General features: G+C 37.4%; 4 protein-coding genes across 6 annotated transcripts; 2 read left to right on the forward strand and 2 right to left on the reverse strand.

Annotated features, from left to right (window-relative positions):
* The first annotated feature begins 1,067 nt into the window (after positions 1 to 1,067).
* LOC137716036 (uncharacterized) lies at positions 1,068 to 5,901 on the forward strand. Of its 2 annotated transcripts, none has more exons than XM_068455425.1 (5): positions 1,068 to 1,504; positions 1,642 to 1,835; positions 1,940 to 2,249; positions 4,555 to 4,644; positions 5,396 to 5,901. In XM_068455425.1, exons 1-5 carry the CDS (start codon positions 1,409 to 1,411, stop codon positions 5,429 to 5,431), a joined length of 726 nt encoding a protein of 241 aa, XP_068311526.1. In that variant the 5' UTR covers positions 1,068 to 1,408; the 3' UTR covers positions 5,432 to 5,901. The 2 variants fall into 2 exon arrangements, with proteins under 2 accessions (XP_068311526.1, XP_068311527.1); XM_068455426.1 differs by having other exon boundaries at positions 1,642 to 1,808.
* A 2,502-nt stretch (positions 5,902 to 8,403) lies between these two features.
* LOC137715428 (E3 ubiquitin-protein ligase SIRP1-like) lies at positions 8,404 to 10,842 on the forward strand. 2 transcript variants are annotated; one of them, XM_068454759.1, is made up of 2 exons: positions 8,404 to 8,770; positions 9,552 to 10,842. In XM_068454759.1, the coding sequence occupies exon 2, from the start codon at positions 9,589 to 9,591 to the stop codon at positions 10,708 to 10,710; it is 1,122 nt and encodes a 373-aa protein (XP_068310860.1). In that variant the 5' UTR covers positions 8,404 to 8,770; positions 9,552 to 9,588; the 3' UTR covers positions 10,711 to 10,842. The 2 variants fall into 2 exon arrangements, with proteins under 2 accessions (XP_068310860.1, XP_068310861.1); XM_068454760.1 differs by lacking the exon at positions 8,404 to 8,770 and adding an exon at positions 8,807 to 9,180.
* Positions 10,843 to 11,693: 851 nt separating this feature from the next.
* Positions 11,694 to 14,568, reverse strand: LOC137714959 (pyruvate kinase, cytosolic isozyme). The gene is made up of 3 exons (XM_068454141.1): positions 14,231 to 14,568; positions 13,139 to 13,600; positions 11,694 to 12,756 (listed from the first exon to the last, which is right to left on the reverse strand). The coding sequence occupies exons 1-3, from the start codon at positions 14,441 to 14,443 to the stop codon at positions 11,944 to 11,946; spliced, it is 1,488 nt and encodes a 495-aa protein (XP_068310242.1). The 5' UTR covers positions 14,444 to 14,568; the 3' UTR covers positions 11,694 to 11,943.
* Positions 14,569 to 16,288: 1,720 nt separating this feature from the next.
* Positions 16,289 to 22,209, reverse strand: LOC137714958 (glucosidase 2 subunit beta-like). Its single transcript, XM_068454140.1, has 16 exons — positions 21,864 to 22,209; positions 21,617 to 21,733; positions 21,332 to 21,427; positions 20,837 to 21,076; positions 20,316 to 20,548; positions 19,915 to 20,007; positions 19,703 to 19,783; positions 18,757 to 19,069; positions 18,553 to 18,657; positions 18,356 to 18,457; positions 18,177 to 18,234; positions 17,990 to 18,058; positions 17,236 to 17,323; positions 16,834 to 16,895; positions 16,639 to 16,690; positions 16,289 to 16,554 (listed from the first exon to the last, which is right to left on the reverse strand). The coding sequence occupies exons 1-16, from the start codon at positions 22,018 to 22,020 to the stop codon at positions 16,492 to 16,494; spliced, it is 1,929 nt and encodes a 642-aa protein (XP_068310241.1). The 5' UTR covers positions 22,021 to 22,209; the 3' UTR covers positions 16,289 to 16,491.
* Between the last annotated feature and the right edge of the window lie 695 nt (positions 22,210 to 22,904).

The following is a 22,904-nucleotide window of genomic DNA, read 5'->3' on the forward strand; positions in this document are numbered from 1 at the left end:
CAAGTGGTAGTGGTTTCATTGTTGCAGCTTCAAACAATGGTGGTTTTACTGCTACAGCTTCAGGCGGTGGTGGATTTTCTAGTACAACTTCAAGTGGTGGTGGTTTCGCTGGTGCAGCTACAAGCGGAAATGGGGTTTAGTGGTGGACTCCCTGATACTGGTAGTCTTTTCTTTCTTTTTTTTTTTCAAATTTTCTGGTACATCTTTAAGCGATGGTGGTAAATAAGTTTTACTTATTTGTTTATTTTTATAGTATACTAAAGAGTGAGATTAAACAATTATAAAATACATTAAAAATAAAAGTATCAAGTAATTTAAAAATACCAAACACATTAAAAAAAAATTATAATAATTAATTTACAGGTGCAAAAAAATGTGAAAAAAATATGCAAAGGCTCAGGATTGCATCATCTACGCTATGAGTATAAGTCCATCATTATTTGAATTTTTAAAACCATACAAACCTTAGGGAGTTCAAAATAAATAAAATTCTTACTCATTAATGTACATGTTTAGAAAATGTGAAAGCATATATAAATGTGTAAGGTTTCTCAACTTTGAAATACAACTTCCTTCATTTTGCATATCCTTAACATTTGATATTTTATAGTAATGTACTAATGGTTTTTTCGTTAGGCTCTTATTTTGAATTACGTAATACTTGAAAGACAAATATTTTTTTTTTTAAAATATTTATGTGACAATGTGGTATGCATATACTAATTTAGTGTTATGTTATAGAGATATATATATATATATATTGTCAAATTATGTTTTTCATTTTCATTATTTATTGATTAAAAAAAAATATTTAACGGATCGGATCATATTACCTGATAATATTAATAGATCGATTTCGAGTCTGGTTATATTACATGTTTACTTTAACAGATGTTATACAACACGATATCAGATATGATACGAAAACGATACGAACACACAAAACATGACATGAATGCTAGATCTATCTAGCTAATGGTCAAATGAGTATCCAACATTGTAAATTGGTAAAAATACATGCTTGTGGAGGAAAGTAAGTTGTGTTCTTACCAATTGCCAAAGCCTTAGCCAAGACGAGGGGAAAATGAGAAGAAAGTGAAGGGGAAAGAAAGAAAGAAACTGAGAAAATTAGCAAAAGTTAGTTTAACAAGGACGAGGAGGAGGAGGAGGAGGAGGAAGATGAAGAGATGAGTTGGCCTCAAACTGCGAGGCAAATGGCAAATCAGACCGACCCTAAAAGACCCCTAAATCAATTCACATTTGAAATTTGGTATTACGACAGGCTTTGTGAATCATAACTAGAAGAAGAACCAGTGAAAGAAGGAAAGAAGGAAGAAGAAGATTTGAGAGAGAGAGAGAGAGGCGGAGGGTGGGACCGGTGTAGGGGGATAGGGGGTAGGAGGAGTTTATGATGCTTTGCGAATCATTGCGTGATCGAATACAGCCATGGCTTCGTGATTACGATAGGCTTCAATCATTGGCCGTCATTCTCCTCTACATTCAGGTTCCTCTCCTTTCCTTTCCTTTCATTTCCTTTCGCTTCATCTTCGTTTCAATTACAAAACCAAATCAATACGAATGAATGATTGATTCATATAACGTGTTAAAGATCGATCCTTTGATGTACGTATGTATGTATAGATTGGGTGCGCATTGGTGGGATCGCTTGGTGCACTGTATACCGGGGTTTTGCTGATAAATCTGGCCATTGCATTGTTCGCCCTCGTCGCAATCGAGAGCAGCAGTCAGAGCCTCGGCCGCACATACGCCGTCCTTCTCGTCTGCGCCATCTTCCTCGATGTCATCTGGTTCATTCTCTTCACTCACGAAATCTGGTACCATTTTCCATTTTTTCCATTTTGCATTTTAATGTATGTATATGTATATATATGTATGCTTGCTTCTGATGCTTTTATGTTTGTAACTTTGTGTTCTGCAGGAACCTTTCTCGTGGAAGTGGGAGTAATACAACTTTGTACATCTTCTCTGTAAAGCTCACTCTGGCCATGCAAATTATCGGCTTTTCCATCAGGTTATCCTCCTCCTTGTTATGGATTCAGATCTACAGGTTGGGCCTTTCCTATGTAGACACTAGTGCAACTCCTAGAGAAGCTGATTTTGATTTAAGAAATAGTTTCTTGAGTCCTACTACCCCCGTTGTACCCAGACAAACTTCAGATTCTAGTGATGCTATAGGAGGCGCTATCTATGACCCCGCGTATTACTGCTCACTCTTTGAAGATGGTCAGGTTTGTCTTCTCTCTCTCTCTCTTACATTACATGCCTGCTCAAATTTTCATTTTCCTTGTTCTTCTCTTGCATCTACAATTGCAATATGTTATCACCTCACTTTGTTTGCATCAGTAACGATTAACAAACTTACTATGGAGCAACTTCATCTTCTTTTGTATTTCTGTTTGTACAAATTGTATAGCTTCACCCACTGATCTGTTTAAAATCTCATTTAATCCATGTTTCCTTAAGTCATGGATGTTAAAAGTTGGTGAAGTTAGTGACATACAATTATATAAGAACCAAGAAGTTAGAGTATACAATTGCAGGACAAAAGTTGGTGAAGTTAGTGACATACAATTAATCTCTTTTAATTTCTTTGGTGAGAAGTGCAGTTTTAAAACCCTAATATTTGGGATTCACAATAAGAGTAGGGGAGGGACACGAGAGAATGGGTATAATGAAGGAATGTAGACATTGGCCCACTTGAGGTTGTCAAAATTTACTAGGCAAGATTCTATGAATAGCTACCTACAAGACAACTATAAAGTATTTTTTAAAGATTAATGAGTCTCACTCTTCCAAGGAAACTATAACAATCAAGTATATGTATAGCTTCAAAAAAGTGTGATGTAGAAGGTAGCTGGAGCACTAAGAGTTCAAGGGTTGCAATGTATCATGTATGTAACTTGGTCTGTGATATATAGATGACCATTAAAGTCCTCTTGGAGGCAAGAATATTCATAAGAGGACATGAGATCGCATATCATGAACAACAACGCTATCCTTGATATTTGTGATTTGTGAATTTCGTATCCAACTTGGTTAAGGAATGAAATTCTAATTAGGCTTCCTTGAAAAGAGACGTAACGTGTCTGTTCTGGACGTAACTCTGGGAAAGTTTTCTGCTCTGTTAACATTTGCATTCTAGGAGGGGGCTGAAAGTTTGATATCAATTGTTCTAAGTGGGTCTGGACAACCATGCATGTTGGTCTTGAATTTTCCAGTGGAACTAACGCCACTGGTGACCCAAAACATTTTCTTTAAATAAGTAAAGGTCCTATGCATCAAAGGAATCATGCAAGATTTTTCTTGGACTTGGGATACTAGTTGGATGGTGGGCTAGGCAAGATTTGAGAATTGATGATCTTGCTGTTCTACCCCGGAAAACCCTTTCTAAAACTGGCTTTGATCATTAAGTCACTATGGTGTCCACAAGAAGGGTCTTTTGTGACTGTTTGTGTGGCAATTGAAGAAGAGGGGTTCTGTGCAATTTGTTCACTCCTCCACTTCGATCTGAGTTCATCATGGCGGCATGCAATCACATAAATGTAGACTTTACCATAGAATATTGAAAGATGCAAGGAATAAAAGACATGAACTCTGCAAATACTTTCGTGTCTATCCATCCAATGAATGAATATGTTTTTAATACAAGTTTTGTTGTAGTATAATTTTTGTTGACTTTACTTTGTCCATCATGATTTAATCATAGAACATATTGATTTGAAATACTATGACGCATTTGATGATGTAAGAAGGTTTTTATTCAGATCCTTGTTTGGGATGTGAGAATGTTTTCCTCCACTTCCGATTTTTATTTGTTTATTTCATTGGGGGGGTTGGGGAAGGGGGGACATCATGACTACCACTTCTTTTTCCAGCTTTGATTCTCGTTTACATATAATTATTACAAAATATACAATAATGGTCATAATAGTCTAAAAGGAAGGAGGTTGTCAAAAACAACCTAACGCAAGATTGTACAAATATGTACATGGAAGAAAACAAGAAAGAAAGCCCGTATGTAAAGTCAAAGGAACAACCATTACGGTGTGTTCCAAGAAATCTCCGGCAGCAAAGCTGATAGGTATATTCAGAAATATAATATGGAAAGGTAATTAGGAAAGGGTAAAGGATTTAATTTGTGTATGAACTTCATTGAGGGTTAACTCAAAGGAATGAGTCTGTTAAGGGGCATTCGACTGAAGTGTCTATGAAATCACATGATAATAAAATGAAAAATGAATGCTAATGTTCTCATAGTGCATCTTGTTATGGTTCTGTGCATGATGGTTTTGAAAGTAATCAACCTGGCGAAAGAATGAAAGGAATATATGGTGTACTATTGCAACATCTAGTTTGGAGAATTACGTTTTGCTATGATGTGAACTACTGAGATATATGTTGGTGTTTGAAATTTGGAACTGCTGATACTTTCTTTTTCTTTAGATATTCATAATACTGTTCTTGTCTGTTAGAACGTAGCAATGACTGTTCGTCAACTGTTACTAAATTGAAACTTCTGTTATTGGTTTCTAGGGAAAATATTGCAGTGGCAACAGATCTACTTCTGATGTCGAATCTTCTAAGGCAAAACCATCTGTAGTCAGATCGTTTCAGTTCGTAGATGTAAGTATCCATGAATATGTTTCTGACCAGTTATATGAAATTTGGTAGCATAACGTGTCTGATGACGCGGGTTGTGATCCCCACTATTATGCCATTTGGTTAATTTATTTGGTATAGCAGATCTCATGGTTTCATTCTTACCCTTTTGTTATCTCCCAGCAACACCAACTGACCAAAACATTCCATTCACATGTTTATCTACATTTAGTATTTGGTTGGGTGGCGTTTTGAGGTTGTTTTCTTGGTTTTGACAGAGAGATTTCTCAGTTGAGAATTTGGATAATTCATTTGTACACCTCTCTACCCAAAATTTGATTGGATGATGATTTGTGGTTGTTATATAACCGTACCCATACTTGTATCATGTGCAAGCATTATAAATCTTGTGTAAAATGATTTTAGTCATCCAGCTGACAAAGGCCTTTTTATTCCCTCATTAGTAGTTATGCTCCTCTGCTGTTTTCTTATTCATTTTCAACAAGATACTCAAAAATTATCTTGGCTCATGCGTTCTTTCGGCCGCCACATTATACTACATATGCCATTTAAGTATTAGTCATGTACAGGGCAGATTGTCATCAGATAGATCTGTGCGTAGTAGAAGAATATATGAATCCATATTGGGGCTGTGACTGTTACCCCACTTTAGGTTAATAGGATTTTCTTTAATTGTAAAAGTCTCTTATGATTATTATTTTATCCAGATGAAACGTCGTTTTTGCTGCTTCTAACTCGATTTGAAACCTTGCAGGAGGAGAAGGCAGCAAGCCAGCCTAGTTCGGTTTAATTTTGAGTGCCATCTGTCTTTTCCTTGTGGATCGACTCCCCTAGGTAGTTGTCTAGAGGATCTTTCATATGATGTAGTCGCTGCGGCCAGATTGTGTTAGGGAGTGGGCCTTGTACAGTCGGATCACATATTATTGCATTTGTATTGGCCGGATGAGGATGGGAACGTGTTGATCAAATCAAAGTATTAAAAGGAGAAGCACATGGTCCGTGTGGTTTGGTTTGGTATGCCAAAAGCTTTTGATAAAGATCCAAGTCCAGTGGTCCATGCGTGTGAGTCGAGTTAGCGTGTCGGCATCACCACGCAGCAATCAGACATGTGGGTGTTAGTTGACAATAGCATTTTGGTTGAGGAACCAAGAGAAGGCAATTGCCTCTTGTTTCCATGACAACATTTGTTCACCCTTTCAATGTAGCTTTGCTTTTTCGTTGAATTTCACACCCCGTACAATGTTATTCACTACGAACTTGCAAGAGTTTTTTTGTTGTTTGTTTGTCCGAAGTAGGCGTGTAGAAGATACTTTTGGATAATTGCAAGCCTCAGAGTATAATTAGGCCATGCAAGGGAGGCAGTTTTGGTGGGCTTTGTTTGTTCTTGCTATGGAAAAGCCGGTTTCCATGGTCCCTTGCTTTTTGTTGGTATATATAGGTTGAGCAGGATATGAATGAGGAATATATTGATGTAAATAGTGGGTTGAAAGAGAGAGTATTCATGCATTGTTTTGTTGGCTCGGAACAATCGAAAGCCGGCACAGCAGCCAGCTAAGTGCTTCGCTAACTTGGGTGCCATGTTTCGAAAGGAAAACACTTTGTTTTAACTAACTTGATTACGTAATTTTTGCTAAAAATAATTGAGTTAATACGTTTCGTCAATTAATTAAGCTTAGCCTCATGCTAAATATTCACAGACGATATGAGCTTCTTCTGCCTCGATAGAGAAGAATATAACTATATAAGTAAAGAAATAGGAACGGTAAAAAATAAAATAATTATCATTATTAGGAGTTACTAAGCTTTCAATTGAAACGTCAATGGGGTCACGGCTTAAGCTTTTTTTATTTATTTGTTTATGAAAGGACGTGTCGGGCATTTGAATGATTGTCATTTGTCAACCTTCCCATTTCTCTCTCTAGTACTAATTTTGAATCATAAGTAAATTCAAGCGACAATCCCCAACCATGGCCAAACTGGATCGCTCGATTAAAATTTGTGCCATTTTTGGTATTTAAATTTGATAATTTAGGGAGCATTCACAAAAATTTTATTTAGGATTAGAGTTCATGTGTGGTCGTAGACTCCTAGTTTATGCTTTGTTGCTTCATTTAATTCTTATGAACATTTGACTTTTTATTGCTTATTTCAGTCTAAATACAACTACAACATTAATTTTTTATAAAGGGACAACTTCTCATATCAGACTCTAATTGTTAATAAAGAATAATGATTTGTCACACATAATGAACCAAACATTTTTCAAACCATATGTAAAATATGTGGTGCCAAATTAATTTAGAAAATCTTCGAGCCACACGTAAACTTTATTCACGATTGACAACAATGCCCTTATTAAATTGGCAAAGTCCATATTTGTTTCATGCTCAAGTCAACCAACAAAAGAACATCTGAGCAGCTAATTACAATCTTTTCAAGCTCCATCATGGCAAGGAGATAAAACAATGGAATTGAAGATCCTTACCTTTAAGCTTTCATAATTGAAGATATATTCCGTTATTCAATGAAACAAAATCAAATAATAATATAATTCTAAAATATTATTATTTATTTAATAATATATCTAAGCATTATTCTCAAACATTTTAAGATATTTCAACATCTTAAATATATTTTCCTATTTCATGCAACAAATGACACACTCTGGTCAATCAGACGCCGACACATGACATGAGATTCCGTATACATGTGGTCAACCCTAACTCCTATAATTCCCCATTTTCCAGTTTATTATTTGGTAAGTTGATTTTCCGTAGTTCAACTCTAAATCTCTCTTTTTTAGAGAAATTGTTTTAGACTTCAGAGGTTCATTGGTTGCCAAACCTCTCTAGGCGCGTGACTTTGGTCCTTAACCTAAGGCGTCACTTTATTTAGTAGGTATAATTTCGTCAAATAAGAAGACGGCGAAATTTTGCTACTACAAAACCCTTTTAGGAGCTTCATAGAAGATAAGAAATATTTTAAGAGTGTTTTCGTTTTTAATTAATGTGCTTTTGGTATGAATCTATTTTGTTACGAGGGGGGAGAAAAGAGAGGGGGGGGGGGGGGGGGGTGGTGGTTGATCACTAGAGGAGGTTGATCCATACTTGCGATGCCTCAAGTTATTAGGTATTGATCCCTTCATTTATACTTAAGCTCGATCATAGTGTTAGCGATTTGTTTAAATTATATTAATTGGGCATAATAAATCTTTTCGTTCAATAATATTATGCTATATTTTATTTTGTTAACAAAACATAGTATATACATTAAGATGTTGGGGAAGTTAATTAAATTTTATAATAAGTTTGTAATAATAATGTAGTTCAACATTGTCTTTATTAAAAGAAAACAACAATTGATATTAATTTCTTGAGCTGAGCTGACCACCAACAGCTAGCAACAATTGTGGAAGTAACCAAAACAATCAAGGGCAAAGTTGTGAAATAGCGGGTAACAAGAATATTTAATTATCGTAGGAGAGAAATTAGAGAGAGACTAAAATTGAATATGAAAGGTTCTTGATATAGGAAAAAAAAAAAAAAAAAAAGAAGGCAATAGAAATCAAATTATTGGCTATTTGGTTTTGAAAAACAATGAATGAGGGACCACCACCACATGGTCCACATCACACGCATACACATAACGCGTTTTACGATTAGTTCATTTTTTTTAATTTTAAAAGGACAAGGAAATTATAGATACCCAACCCAATCGAAAGAAACAAACAAACAGACAAAAACAAAGAATAAAAGAGTAGAAGAGAATAAACAAACGGCGGAAATTTCTCAGTAGAAGATGATATAAACGTGGAATGAAAAGTAGAGTAATCACAACATTAGTCTAAAATATTGCAATTTGAATTTGTAATTTTCAAAAGCAAAGGAGTAAAAGAAAAATAGAGGAAAGAAATTAGCAAGTTGGAAACTTGGAAAGGGGATGGGATCGAGAGAGACACACACACACAGATAGAGGGGGGAAGGGTTGGTGGAGTCTTTCTTTCCCTCAGTTTTCTCTTTTTTTTTGCAGCTCCAAAAGCCAAAACCAAAACCAAAAACCCAGAAGGGGAAGGAAGGAGGAAGAAGAAGACAAAGAAGGAATTCATAAAATTGCTTGCTTTATCATTTGGGTGGGTACACTCTCCACAAATCTTGTATTTCTCTCCTTCTGTATTATTCAAACAATTCGTCTAAATTTTGTAACTTTATCTGCTGCAGTAATTTCCAAATTTATTACGTTTACGTTTGGTTTGCATGTCAAATGTCATCATCTTCTTCTTGTTGTTGAATTTTGATTGTTATTAATTATTGTTGGTAAATACTAAATACTAGATGGATAATAAATAGCTGGGTCCTGAAATACTTCCAGATCCTTCCCTTCCTTCTCTACTCACCTTAAATGTTACAATCGGCTTTAAATCCACACCTCTCCTCTAATCCTCTTCCATAAAACCCTGGTTCCATTCTGGAAAGCGATTTGATTTCTTAACATCTGCTTTTGCTGTTGCTCAACCTTGTTCCTCCCATTTTTTGGCTTTTGGTAACAATAAAAATTCAACTCTCCGTCTTCCTTTTTATTTTTATTATTATCTATTTTTGCGCTTTTTTTTCCTTTCTGAAACAAGTGATTTCTTTCTGTGGTTCATCGGAGGTGCTCAACTTCAGCATATCTTCTGCTTCATGGACTTGTCAAATTCTGACTTTTTTTATATAATTATTCTTGATAATTATTTAGTTGTTTGGGATTTACATATATTAAATGGTGTTGTTAATAATTTGTGTGTTGGGTGGGATTGTGGGGATGAAGGGCAATATTGTTGTTGTGATGGCTTAGATCTCAAGTCGGGCTAAATTCTTCATCTCTTTGGTCCTGTTTAATTGGTAATTGATTTTGATATGGTATTGTGACAGTGAGTGAAGAAAGAAAAAAAGAAAGAAAGAACGAGAGATGGACGAAGCAATGGTAGCAAGGTATTGGTGTTATAGGTGTTCTCAAATGGTGAATCCCATCATGGAAGTAGAAATGAAATGCCCCTTTTGCCAAGGCGGATTTATTGAAGAAATCAATGGCACTACAAGGGAGAATCAAGACGCTGACTCTGATTTGGGTTCCGATCGTGCGCTCTCCCTCTGGGCTCCAATCCTGTTGGGCATGATGAACAATCCCCGTCGTCGCCGGAGATTAAGACGACTCGACTTTGATGACGATGATGATGATGATGATGACAATGACAATGACAATGATGATGGTGACACTCGCCAGGGCGGAGATACTGAATTGGACAGAGAACTTGAATCAATCATCCGGAGGAGGAGAAGAAGCTCAGCTACTATTCTACAGCTGCTTCAAGGCATTCGAGCTGGATTGGCATCTGAGTCTGAGAATTCTGAGGGGGATAGGGAAAGAGAAAGGGAGAGGGAGCGTGTAATTCTTATAAATCCTTTCAATCAAACCATCATTGTTCAGGGATCTTACGATTCGAATCAGGGTCAAAACAACAATCACACCCCTATTGGTTCATTAGGCGATTATTTCATCGGGCCTGGTTTAGATTTGTTGCTGCAACATTTGGCAGAGAATGATCCTAATAGATATGGGACTCCACCTGCGCAAAAGGAGGCAGTGGAAGCTCTGCCCACTGTGACGATCAAGGAGAATTTGCAGTGTTCAGTGTGCTTGGATGATTTTGAGGTCGGTGTAGAAGCAAAAGAGATGCCATGTAAGCACAAGTTTCATAGCGGGTGTATTCTGCCATGGCTGGAGCTTCATAGTTCCTGTCCAGTTTGCAGGTTCCAGTTGCCTGCTGATGAATCAAAGCGTGATTCAGATATTTCCAGGAATAGCAGTAACTCGAGGGAGAGTGAAGAGATTGGTGATGATGTTGGTGGGGAAGAGGGAGATGAGGATGGGAGAAACGGAAACGGGAGAAGGTTTTCAATACCGTGGCCTTTCAATGGTCTGTTTTCTCACTCAGGATCTCAGTCAGGTGGCAGTGTGGGAAATTCATCATCATCATCGTCGGCAAATGCAACCGGAAGTGGAAGCACTTCTCAAACAGAAGACAACTGAGTATATATTTCCATTAGATCAGTTGGTATATCAGGTTCTTGTCCATTATGTGGCTTCAATCGTCCTCTGCGCAGCTTGTGTACATAGTATCTTACGTGAATGTGAATAATGGAAGTTCAAATTGTTGTTTTATTTTTCCTCCTTTTTGTTATAAGGAAGGATGGTCTCTTGTAGATGTTTTGGCCTCCTAGTCAGTACCACACGAACTACTTATGTTGCTATATTTACCTGATATGTGAGTGAATTGCTTTCCCATTTTTTCTTTGCTGTTGCACTCATAACTGGTGCTGCTTTAGAGGCATGAAAGCTTCAGCATCATTGTTGGACTTTTGGCTTCTTTGTTCCAACTTTGAATTTTTTGGTATTGAATTTGATAATGTCATTTTCGGAGGTGGACCCAGCTGACACGGACTCACTAGAACCCTTGATTGTTCTCATTGGATTATAGACAAGACTTGGAAGGAATGGGATCCTCTCCTGAGCTTTGTGCTCAGGATCCTCTTGACCAGCACACGTGAGAATCCAACAGTTACAAACAGGAGATCTTTTTAAAGTTATGATAATCCATTGGATCAAAATCCAACGGCTCATGTGGGCTGGTCAGGAGGATCCTGAGCTTGTGCTCGGGAGAGGATCCAATTCCGACTTGGAAGATAGGTCCTACTAGTATTAGCTGCTGATCCTTTCCTCTGTCATACTTGATATTTTATTCTTTCTTACAAAACCATGTTCCAAACTAGGATGGTCGGCTGGCCTAGCCCATGTCTATGTTTACTTCAATCATACGCAGAAGCCAAGTCAAGCCATGCCATTTAAACTGAACTGAATTGAATTCAGAACTCGATCGAATTGTTTATTATGTTGGATGATGGATCATGTTCATAATTCATACTACGGATTCTTCTGTCGTATTAGTAATATTAAGTCTAAGCGGTGGATTAAGTAACATCTATTTTTAACATACATAACATGCAAAACTCATGAAGCTATCAATTCATCAAAATGGTCCTATTCGTAAACGTATTGCATTAAGTCCAACATCGCAATATCAGCAAATTATGTAGCTATCCACGCCTGCTCATCACAAACACTGATGACGGCGGTAGACATAGATGTTTTCGCATCCAAAAACACATATTAAACGAGGCAAGGCAAGGCAAAATCACAAGCATTGTCATTGGCTAATTTTGAAAATGCCAAAAAGAACAACATAAGAAACCATTGCCATCATCATCACTTCACCGTCAAGATCTTGATCACAGATGCAGTTCCATCACGGTGCAGAGCCACAACAGCATCTCCGTTCTTGCAGAGTCCCTTTGTCTTGGCATGTTGGAGGGCAAAGTCCAGCGCTTCTTCAGTTGTCTCTGCATTAGAGGCCCTTGAAGATCCCGCACTTAGAACTGGAACCAACCCACGGAAAATCAAACTATGCCTTGCTGGAGCTTCATCACTGCATGACCAGTCAAATGAATCGGTCGTAATCTCAGGGACAACAACAGACAGTATAGGCATGCCAGGTCTGTACTTGGCCACCAGCTTTGCAGTACTTCCTCCTCTGGTTAGTACCAATATAAGAGCTGCTTTGGACGAGTTGGCTGTTTTAACAGCAGAAGAAGCCAGACTCTCTAGTGGGCTCATGGGCACGGGGGAGTGTTCCATAATCCTTTTGAACACATCTCCATAGTGAAGGGTGCTCTCTGCTTCTACGCATATTTTTGCCATGGTCAGCACTGCAAGTTCAGGGTATGCTCCCGCAGCAGTCTCACCACTTAGCATCACACAATCTGTGCCATCTAGAACGGCATTGGCAACATCGGTAGCTTCAGCCCTAGTTGGACGGGGAGATTTGATCATTGACTCCAACATCTGTGTTGCCGTGACCACAGGTTTTCCTTGGATGTTGCACTTGTAGATCATCACTTTCTGAGCAAGGAAGATCTTTTCAATTGGAATTTCCATACCAAGATCACCTCGTGCCACCATGAATGCATCTGATTGTGCAAGGATGTCATCAAAGTTCGCCACCCCTTCCTGATTCTCAACCTATCAATCAAATTTTCAAGTAAGAACCATAGAAAGGAAGAAAATACGTGAAATTTAACCGTAATAGTATCCATATAAGAGGGTAGATACGTTGCTAACAGTCGCATAGTTTTAGTGAACTCCTAATTCCACAATGCCAGTAAACCTTTTTGCTAGATATGATTTTGAGTTCAAATGAATCGGTTCATAATACTTTGCATAACGAAAGGCACCAAGAAGAAGTAAGTACCAGTTGCAAATTTGCAATCACTGATTAATCTAGGCAACATAAACTTGTACTAGGTTCTCTCTATAGTCAAAAGCAGTTAAAAAAAAAAAAAAAAAAAAAAAAGCATACTCCAGGATGGCTCAGTTTATCTTGTCATGAAAAAGTGAGCCTTACCTTTGACATGAGAAGGATATTCTTAGAATGCTTTCCAAGGAGCTTCCTGACCTCCACAAGATCAGAGCCTTTCCGAACAAAAGACAGGGCAATCATGTCAATCTTATTTGGAACTCCCCACTTGAGAATATCTTCTTTGTCTTTCTCTGTTAAGGTTGGGAGATCCACAATGACCCCGGGAAGATTAACGTTCTTCCTCTCACCAAGAACTGCAGAGTTCTCACAGCGGCATTGAACCAAACCCTTTTGCTTATCGCAAGACAGAACCATAAAGGAGATGGTGCCATCAGCACATAGAATCATGCTCCCCGGCTTGACATCCTCAGCCAGCTTTTTGTAACTCATACAAATCATATTTGCATCACCCTTGAGGCTATAATCAGTGGAAATGGTGATCTCTTGGCCCAGTTTGAGCTGGACGGGTTTCGCATCCTTGAGAAATCCAGTTCGAATCTCTGGACCCTGTGGCGGTGAATTTAAGAAACAAACAAACAAACAAACAATCAGGAATTCCTCAAAGCTTCCACAATCTAATCCACTTCTTGAAAAATAACATGTCATTCTAGTTCGAGACTGGGTCCTCGTTTGGTGTCTAGAATTGTATTGGATTGGATAACTAGCTAGATTCAAACTAGGTTGAAGGAACAAATGGTGGCCAGTTCAATCCAATCCTAGGCAGCAAACGTGGCCTTGGTACAGTTTCCAAAAATGTGCGTCCTAAGTCCTAACCTCTAACCTAAGGGAGGGAAGGATTCATTTCACACAAATAAACACACACAACATACACAGAGAGACAGAGAGAGATGAAATACATGTGTCAGTGTTTGCAAATTTTCCAAAAATGAAAAAAATCATACACAAATTAATAGCTTTCATGTGTGTGTGTGTGTGTCTATACATGTATATGTAAAAAAATCTGAACCCTAAACAGAAAAATGAGCAAACAAACAAAAAACCTAGCAAACAAAACAAAGATACAAACAGAGAGAAGAAGCAAATAAGCAGTAGCAATGCATGCTGTATTGTATGATTGTGAATCCGAGAGATTAGGATCAGATGGGATCGGAAAGGAGAGAAGAGGGAGGGACGGACCTTGGTGTCGAGCATGACGGCGCAGAGGATGCCGGTGGATTCCATGGCTGCCCTGAGATTGTCGAGGGTCTCCTGATGGTACTCGTGGGACCCATGGGAGAAGTTGAAGCGGGCGACGTTCATGCCGGCCCTCAGCAGCTTCTCCACCATGGGAACGGACCGCGACGCGGGTCCCAGGGTGCAGACGATCTTGGTCTTGGGCCTCTGATCCATTTTTCCCTCCGATTTCTTTCGGCTTTCAGCTTTTTCTGTTGTTGTCGTTGTTGTTATTGGGTGGGGGAGTTGAAAGAGTGTCGTGGGAAAATATGCCAACGGCGATGTACTTGTCTTGTGTTCGCACGTGAATGACTCAACTCTCGCAAATAAAATGAAGCCTTAATGATATATATATTAACATACGCATATTGCAAACTCAAAGCGGATGATTAATAAGGGAATAAAAGTGAGAATTGTTACTGGGACTCTAAAAATTTCATTTTACACTTTAAATTTTCTATATTTGAAAAAAAAAATACACTTGTAAAGAGTGTAGAATGAAACTTTTAGAATGTTAATAACACTTCTCATAAAAATAGAAAAATAAAATGGGGATTTTGATTTGCGAATAGTACAAAATACGTTTGATGTGAAATAGAAGAAGAAGAAGCCCGAGAAACAAACGTGTTCGCCAATGCCTCTTTTTCTTCCTTCTCTCTCATTTTTAATTACTATTTGAGAATCTTATTCCATTTTATATTTATCTTAGGTCAATTTAGTCAAATTTGTGAGTTGGGTTGATTTTTCTTCATTTATTTTTGTAGCTATTTTTGTTCATTTTAATTGGAAGGAATTTTTGCCTAAATTGGAGAAAGTGAGGTAATAAAATGAAAGGACAAATACGAGTATGTGATGACAAAAACAAACTAGAGAGAATTTAAGCTTTCTAATTTTTCTACAAATATTTCTAGAGAAGCAACCAACCAACATGCAGCAATTTATTTCATGCATATTATTATAGGTAGGGATGTGATATCCACACATCTTTTTTTATTTTTCCCACGTATTTTTTATTTTCGGCAATTAAATCGGATGAAATGAAAAAGATCAACAAACAAAAATTAATAAAATATGTGTGAGAAGTAAAAAATGATGTGCGATAGTATGATTAGTATCTCTTACAGGCATAGGTAGGCCAGCTCTCGGCTCTGTCTCTTTGACCCGTGATTTGCAATCGTGCGGTGCGTATTTCAGCAGGCACACCTCCATTTGATTCGATTGTGACTCCTAACTGCTGACTTAGCGTCGTGTGGACACGTCGAAGTCGCAAATAAGCCCTATTAATTAGTAACCCACTTTTCAACTTCTGGTTTGTGTCCGAAACCAGCAGAGCAAACTAGTAATAAGCCGAAACCAGCGGACCAAACTAGTAATAAGAGTCACTCCTATGGGCTATATGTCCTATCAGTATCCTAATTCCTAGTTTCCTATGGGCAGGCGCCGGTGGGCAGCGAAGCCGGTTATGCGCGCCGTGGGATGTACTGTATGCCTTGGAATCTCAAATTTCAACACCAACCGCCTTTCTCAAATCTCAAAAAAACAAGGATTCTTTTCCGTCTTTTTTCTATTCTTTTCCATCTTCTTTCATCATCTCCTTTTACATTCTTTATTTTGTTTTTCTTCTTCTATAAAAAATTAATATAAAATGTTAACATGACTTAATCGTGATCATTCAAATAGAAGGAGAAGAAAGAAGAGAAAAAAAATAAAATAAAAGATAATCCTACTCCTCAAAACTCAACATCTCTCTCTCCTATCCCAAATTCCTCTCACCGGTACACCACATAGCAAGGAAGGAAAAGCACCACTTGCTCAGGCTCAGCAAACACGAAATCAAGTAATGCATGATTATACAAATCAAAGTTGGGTGAGTGACTATAAATTCTCGAGTCATCTAGCGAACAAGAAAACGACGCTCGCTCGCTCTTACCTTCAAAAATAGCCATGTTAGGTTATTGTCAACATTATGATCCACTTTTTATCATATTTATTCAGCCCTAATTAAAATATCACAGGGATTCGTAAAAATAAAGAAATTCAGCACAATTGCATTTATATATAATCATATTTGGAATTACTACTAGTTAGTAGTACTCTAAGCTCATTTCAAAAATGTATCAGAAGATCATTAATTTCAATATCACTTGTTGCCGAGTCAGGCTTTCTTTGTGTAAAAGGCCACGTGTTGCATCAGCACCCATTCATGGTAAATCCGTCACGACAATTTAAAGTTCATCGTGGCCTTGCGGCTCTTCTTTGTTCAATACGTCTAATTTGTGTTGCAGTTCCTGTCACATTTTAATCTCATTAGACATTTCAAATGCCAGAGAACAACGGTAAACATCACTCCTAACTCTAAAAAGGAACAATACCTCAAGTTTTTCCTCTGAGCAAAGCGCTGGTGTAGATAACAACGCTACATACCTGTCATACGAAACTCAAAAGTTAGATCCAGGTAATACCTACCACTACATATACACCATGAGAAATGAGAAACACTGTTTGTGTCTCTGAGAGAGAGAGAGAGAGAGAGTGTATGTATGTGTGTGTGTGTGTGTGTGTCTTACTCGCAACGACTTGGTTCATCAACATCAGCAACCTCATTTTTCAAACCACATTTAAGTCTGACCTGAAGATAAAATAAGACGTGTAAGACTGCATATCAGAATAAAAATGAAACTAATACTTATGTGACGTTTGTCTGATCTGCAGTCAAGATATTAATGGGTAGTAATACTGGTTGTTTATGGTGTCTAGCAAAACCATAACCCACCATTGTCTTACAAATTAGAATTTAACCATTCAATAATCACATTTCAAGTTTTTTATTGAGATTATAAATGTGGCTAATGCAACCTATTCCAAAAAAGAACAACAACTCAGAGCAACAATCAAGGAGAAATGTGTTTCATTAAATGATAAAATCAGAGCATCATATCTATAGAAACATCAAACGTGATGATAACTACCTTCAAACTTCTATCAGGCCCATTCCAGCACTTATCACCATTTGCAAAGACCATGATTTTATACGAGTCCTCAAATTTGTCCCAGCTCCTATTTTTCCAAAGATTTATGTAAAAGAAAAAAGGTAGTATGTAAGAAAATTGAAATGAAAGAAACATATGCAAATGCTCTCTCGCACCCGAGGTAACTGTGATGGTGACATCATCAGTGTCAGATGCTTGAGTATTTCCTCAGAGACTGCCAGAAAACAACTGAATCTATAATGCATGCGCCATTATCAATTTCAAGCTGCTGCTACATACCAGGACGCAGCAGAATATGTTCAATTAATTGGATTCTAAATCCAATGATCTAACCTTTTTCCAAAATGACTAGCCTTCTTCTGAATTGAAGGCACGGCAGACAATCAAGAATCTAATTGCAAAGTGGATAATGGACAGCTAAGATGTGGTGCTTGACCTCTAGCAAGGATCTCTTAGGAGCTAGTTGGAAGAAGAATAAAATAGCTGCTCAACACCCAGAAAGAAACATATGACCCCCAAATGTTTGGTTCATTCTATGATTAGTGACAACCTGAACGCAAGACTATTCCAATTTCAAACCCATAACCCCCTGACAACTTGAGCAAACCCCTAAGCCCTAACTCTAAGAGATAAGAAAATGGTAGATGCATAACTTAATCTTAGTTTCTGTCCACCAAAATGACACATCCTTTTTCTTGTATTAAATATATGGGAAGCAAAAGTAGACACCTACCCTAAACGGGTTGTAGAGTGTCCCTCCACCTGGGAAGCTTGTTTATATGGGCATACTTTGTAAACATATCTGAACAAAGAATTTTGGGTTCCCAAAGGTCAGATACATTAAACATGAAATTTCCTTAATAATCAAAACTACGATACCAAAACATTGAAAGCTATCAAAGCAAGACAAAGTTCGTAACTTATTCTGCTTGCTTTCAAAACAACGATCATAGAACGAATAGAACTCCTTATCTGGTCCTGTAATATCAAATAAGAGTTCAGTTTATGAATGCCTAGCAGATAGCCAATTATGCCATAAAAATCTTAAAGGAAAAAAATAAAAAAGCATACATACAGATGCAGCTCAGTAGACACTAACCAAAATCATGTTTTAGCTTTTTTGTCAAGCTTGATATTCTTGAACTTATCTTAGACAACTTGGCACTGGATTCATCATACTCTTTGCGTATACTAGCAGCCTCTGAAGAACAGATAAGCACAAAGAGATGAGACATTCATATATTCTTATTTTCTGTAATCAAGCACATAATAACATCCAAAATTTTTACTGACAACCTGATTGGTTCACTGGAGTTTGGAATAAATTAACAGCCTGTAAAAGGTCCCGCACAGTTTTTTGTATCTTCTCCCACCAAGATGGTTTGCTTGAGGTTGTTACATCTGAAAGAAGTTATGTAAAACATATAAGGAGCATAATAATCCAATTTCACAGCTTGGGTTGTAAAGTGATGAACACAAGTCCACCAAGAGGCTGCATACCTGAAAAGTCTGAATCAGTGTCTGACTCGTATTTGTAAGAACTAGAATCCCCGTGATCCTCCTCTCCAAAAACATTATCTGCCTCCTCCTCTACATCTTCGTCATCGTATCTTTGGGACTCATCATCAGTTTCTGAAGCATAGCCATCATCCTCATCATGGGTGTCCTTTGGAACTTCTTCGTGATTATTATCTTTTTCAACATCAACTTCCCCTCCTTCCTCTGAGGTATCTTCCCCAGTCCAACGAGAAGCAACACGGCGGCCTAACTCTTCCCTGGACAATGACTCAGTCTTTTCAGATTCATCCTTGCCCTGCAGAAACATAATCAAGCAAAAGAAAAAACCATTTAGCTCCTAATAAAAGGTACCAGCTGGAAACTATCAGAAACACTTGGAAGTTTTTGGCTAGGTACGATTTAATTCTACAAGTGAAGAACCTAAAATACAACATCAGACATGCTTCTCATGTTAGTACACTACTACAGCAAGCAAAACATAAAATAAAATCCTCGAAGTTCCTTTAAAATTTATCTTCTTTTGATGAATATCAACTTCTTCAATCTTGTCATGCAAGTATTTCTGCTTGACTTCATTTTTCTTATACATACAAACGTTAACGGAAAAGGAGAAGGTCACTGGGTGGCACATGCAAGAAAGAAGTTTCTAATTATTTAGTATTGAATCTATTGATACGGCACACTTATCACCTTAGAAGTTTGGAACTGGCAAAATGTGTACCATACCATCACCAGTCTAAACCTCGATGGACTACCCTACATGTCCCCGTGATAGACCGTTTCCTTTTAAAGAACTTAATAGATGAAAGGGTGTTCATAATTTCATATAGATCAGATAACCACACTATGTGAACTTAATAGGTGAAACGATTTTGTTAAGGATACCTTTCAGCAGACAAATCAATGAGTGGGCAGCATAAGCTATTACCTCATCAGGAGGCACCTTGCTTCCAGAATCAAAGTCAGTTTCAGATATAGCAACAGGCTCTTCTTTCTGCTTTTCTGCATGCTACATTAGGACAGAAGCAATTTTTAATGTCCCAAAAATATATCATAATCTAACATGTAATGTAAGAATTGAAAGCTCCACGGGATAGATTTGTCTTTGTCAAAGAATATTAGTTCAAAGTCTTGGTTTACCTGTTCTACACTCTCAACCAACAATCCTTTATGTTCAGGAGTATCACTATGATCATCCTTAGCAGATAAGTCATCATGGTTCTCTGCTGTATCCTATGACAACACTGTCAATGTGAGAACTAAAAGAAAATAAACTATTTCCACTGCCAGTGAGCAGTGATTATGGTCAAAGACTATATTCAAGTAACAGAACTTATATTCTAATGTCATAATTTATGTACATGTACATGCATACTTTCAGTTAAATGAATTCAAGCAGCAGAAATCCATTTTTAATGGGGATGAAGGAAGAATATGTAGCTTTAGTTTAAGATAGCTATAGCCTACATATTTATTTGTAAAATTCTCCAAGTAGCACTATAAGAAGGGAACAAAACAGCCATGCAAGCAATTAACCTAACCTGAGATGAGTGAGAACCCTCCAAAATCCCAATTTTTTCTTCATATGTACTTTCTGTACGTCTGTCTTCACCATCAGAGTTTTCCACGTCCTCACTACTGTGCTGCTTAGCTTCCTCTTCAGTTTTGGTTTTCCCTGGGTTAGCCTTCTCTTCGGCTTCTTTTCTCTCCTGCTCTTCTTTTTCTTTCTGTAACCGTTCCTTCTCTTCTGCCTTCTCTATTTGTTCTTTTTGTTCTACACAACAGGTGAGGAGAAAACAAAAACTGTTATGACATTTAACCATTGTATTTCCGGATAATAGGAGAGATGTTAAGTTATTCACGTTTATTAACATCAGCATCACCACAACAGTCAACATGCCTAGAAAATGCATAGAGAGTCCATATTCAAAAGTGAAACAACTTTTCTTTTTAATAATTTGACGAAATTCTTAAATTCCCTCAACAGAAAATATATTGTCTTAGAAGAAGAAGAAATAAGAATAACGTTGTTAGAAGAAGACATGACATAACAGAAGTATACCTTTCAGCTGGTCAACAAGCTTTTTCAGTACTTTCTCCTCACTTTTCAACTTTGATAGTTGCGCCTCATCTTTGGCCATAGCTATTTTGGCTTGTTCAACTTCCTGCTTTCGTATGACGACCCCCTCTTGGTAAGTAGCAATCTTCTTTTTGAGCTTATCTCTAGCTGCTTTCCCAGCCTCCCAACATGTATTTGGGCACTTTACTTGACCATCATACTCATCACTCCCATCACAGCAGTCTGCAGACAGGTAATAATGCATAAGAGATTAAATAAATTGGCCGGGTAAAACAATTTTATGATTTGTATGCAAAGGAATGGAGAATTGGTTTTCTTAAGATTTAATATATCAACATAATGAGGCATTTTTCCAATCCTCTCTTTCCCGTTGGGGACTCTTCTTGCAAAAAAATGAAACACAAAAATGCAGCAAGTCTGTGATGGTGCTCATAACATATAACTTGTGAGGCTATTTGTATTGGCACAAATACTTACCACAAAGTCCATCATTCACTCTAGACGAAAATATGAGGAGAGGAGCGTGTCCCACATTCCGACAATAAAATTTTCCAGCTGGGCATGCAGATGTACCTGCAACCCACCCACCAAATATATGCATTTTTGTGAACAAAAACGTATCACATAGATCAAATACAAGTTCAACCAGCATCGAAATGCCAAATTCTAGCAACAAGTTCAAAGAAAGTAGAGAGAGTCCCATTTCAATTTCTTTATTCAGGGAAAATAAGAGAAAGGGAAAGAGGAAGGAATGACTAGTACCAGGCTCGTCGGTGCCGTCAGGGCAATCGCAGAAGTCGTCATTGAGCTGAGCTCTGCTGAATTTCTTGGTTCCATCTTTGCATTTTATCACCTCCGAAGATTTGTAGTATTTCTCATCTGGGAATTCCAATGCCCAAACTCAGACTTTTAGAATTTGTTGTTTATATATATATATATATATATATATATGAAATAATAATAATAATAAAGATCTGCGGAGAAAGAGATTGTGAAGGAGTTGGATGACCTTGGGGGGAGATTCCGAGAAATTGATTCGTCGTGGGGGAAGAAGATGCTGATCCAACAATTGATATTGATATTGATTCGAGGGAGAGGGAGAGGACACACAGAACGCACAGCGCCGCCGCAATGAAGCTCGGCTTCACTTTCACCTTCACCTTCATCTTCTTCAATATGTGGGTATGTTGTTGTTGAATGTTGATCTAGCAGAGAGTTGGGAGCAGAGTCTAGACTATTAGCTGTAGAATTGGTGCTTTCTTCTTCCTCGGTCCTCACACGGACAACACCACGAAAGAGAAGAACGAGAGAGACACTGGCCTTTTCACTCTCGATTCTCAGATTCGATTCAACCAAACCACCCACCAAGCTAACGGGAGTTTACCATCAACTGTAACTTGTGCGACTTTTACCGATTACCAATACGAAATTGTTTGATAACCCAAAGGACTTTTGGCAAACATACTTTTGAAATTAACTTTTGGGGTAAATGCAAGTCAATTATAGAAATGTAGGATTCATTTGGATGTACTTTTAAAATAATTGAAAATATTTTTGGTAAAAATATTTTTAAAATTAATCCTTAGTAGAAATCCAAGTAAATTCTGGAAAATCACTTAAAGTGCTTTTGGAACTCAAAAATATTTTCTCTAAAAACGCTTTCGGTCATTTTAAAAACACGTCCAAACGAGCCATAGTTAAGTGTTTTCTATAATAATTAAATAAAATTTGTAAAAAAAAATTTGTGTATACTAAATGATATAAAGTTGATGATTGAATTACGGGGTGTTTTATTAACACCACACGTATTTAACACACCCCACATTTACTTTTTAAATTAAAAATTTTCTTAACACACCTCATATATTTCTCAATATTACCCTCACACCTCACACATCTCATACACCCCACAATCATCAACTAATGAACCATACATCAAACTCTTCATCTCTTTCAAACAATAGAATAATCAACATTTTAAGGACAAGAAAAATGAATTAAATTGTTGTATAAAATATCCATCTTGCCGTTTGATTTATAAGCATCCGTC

Source organism: Pyrus communis, chromosome 14 (assembly GCF_963583255.1).
Source record: "Pyrus communis chromosome 14, drPyrComm1.1, whole genome shotgun sequence".
Lineage (NCBI taxonomy): Eukaryota > Viridiplantae > Streptophyta > Magnoliopsida > Rosales > Rosaceae > Pyrus > Pyrus communis.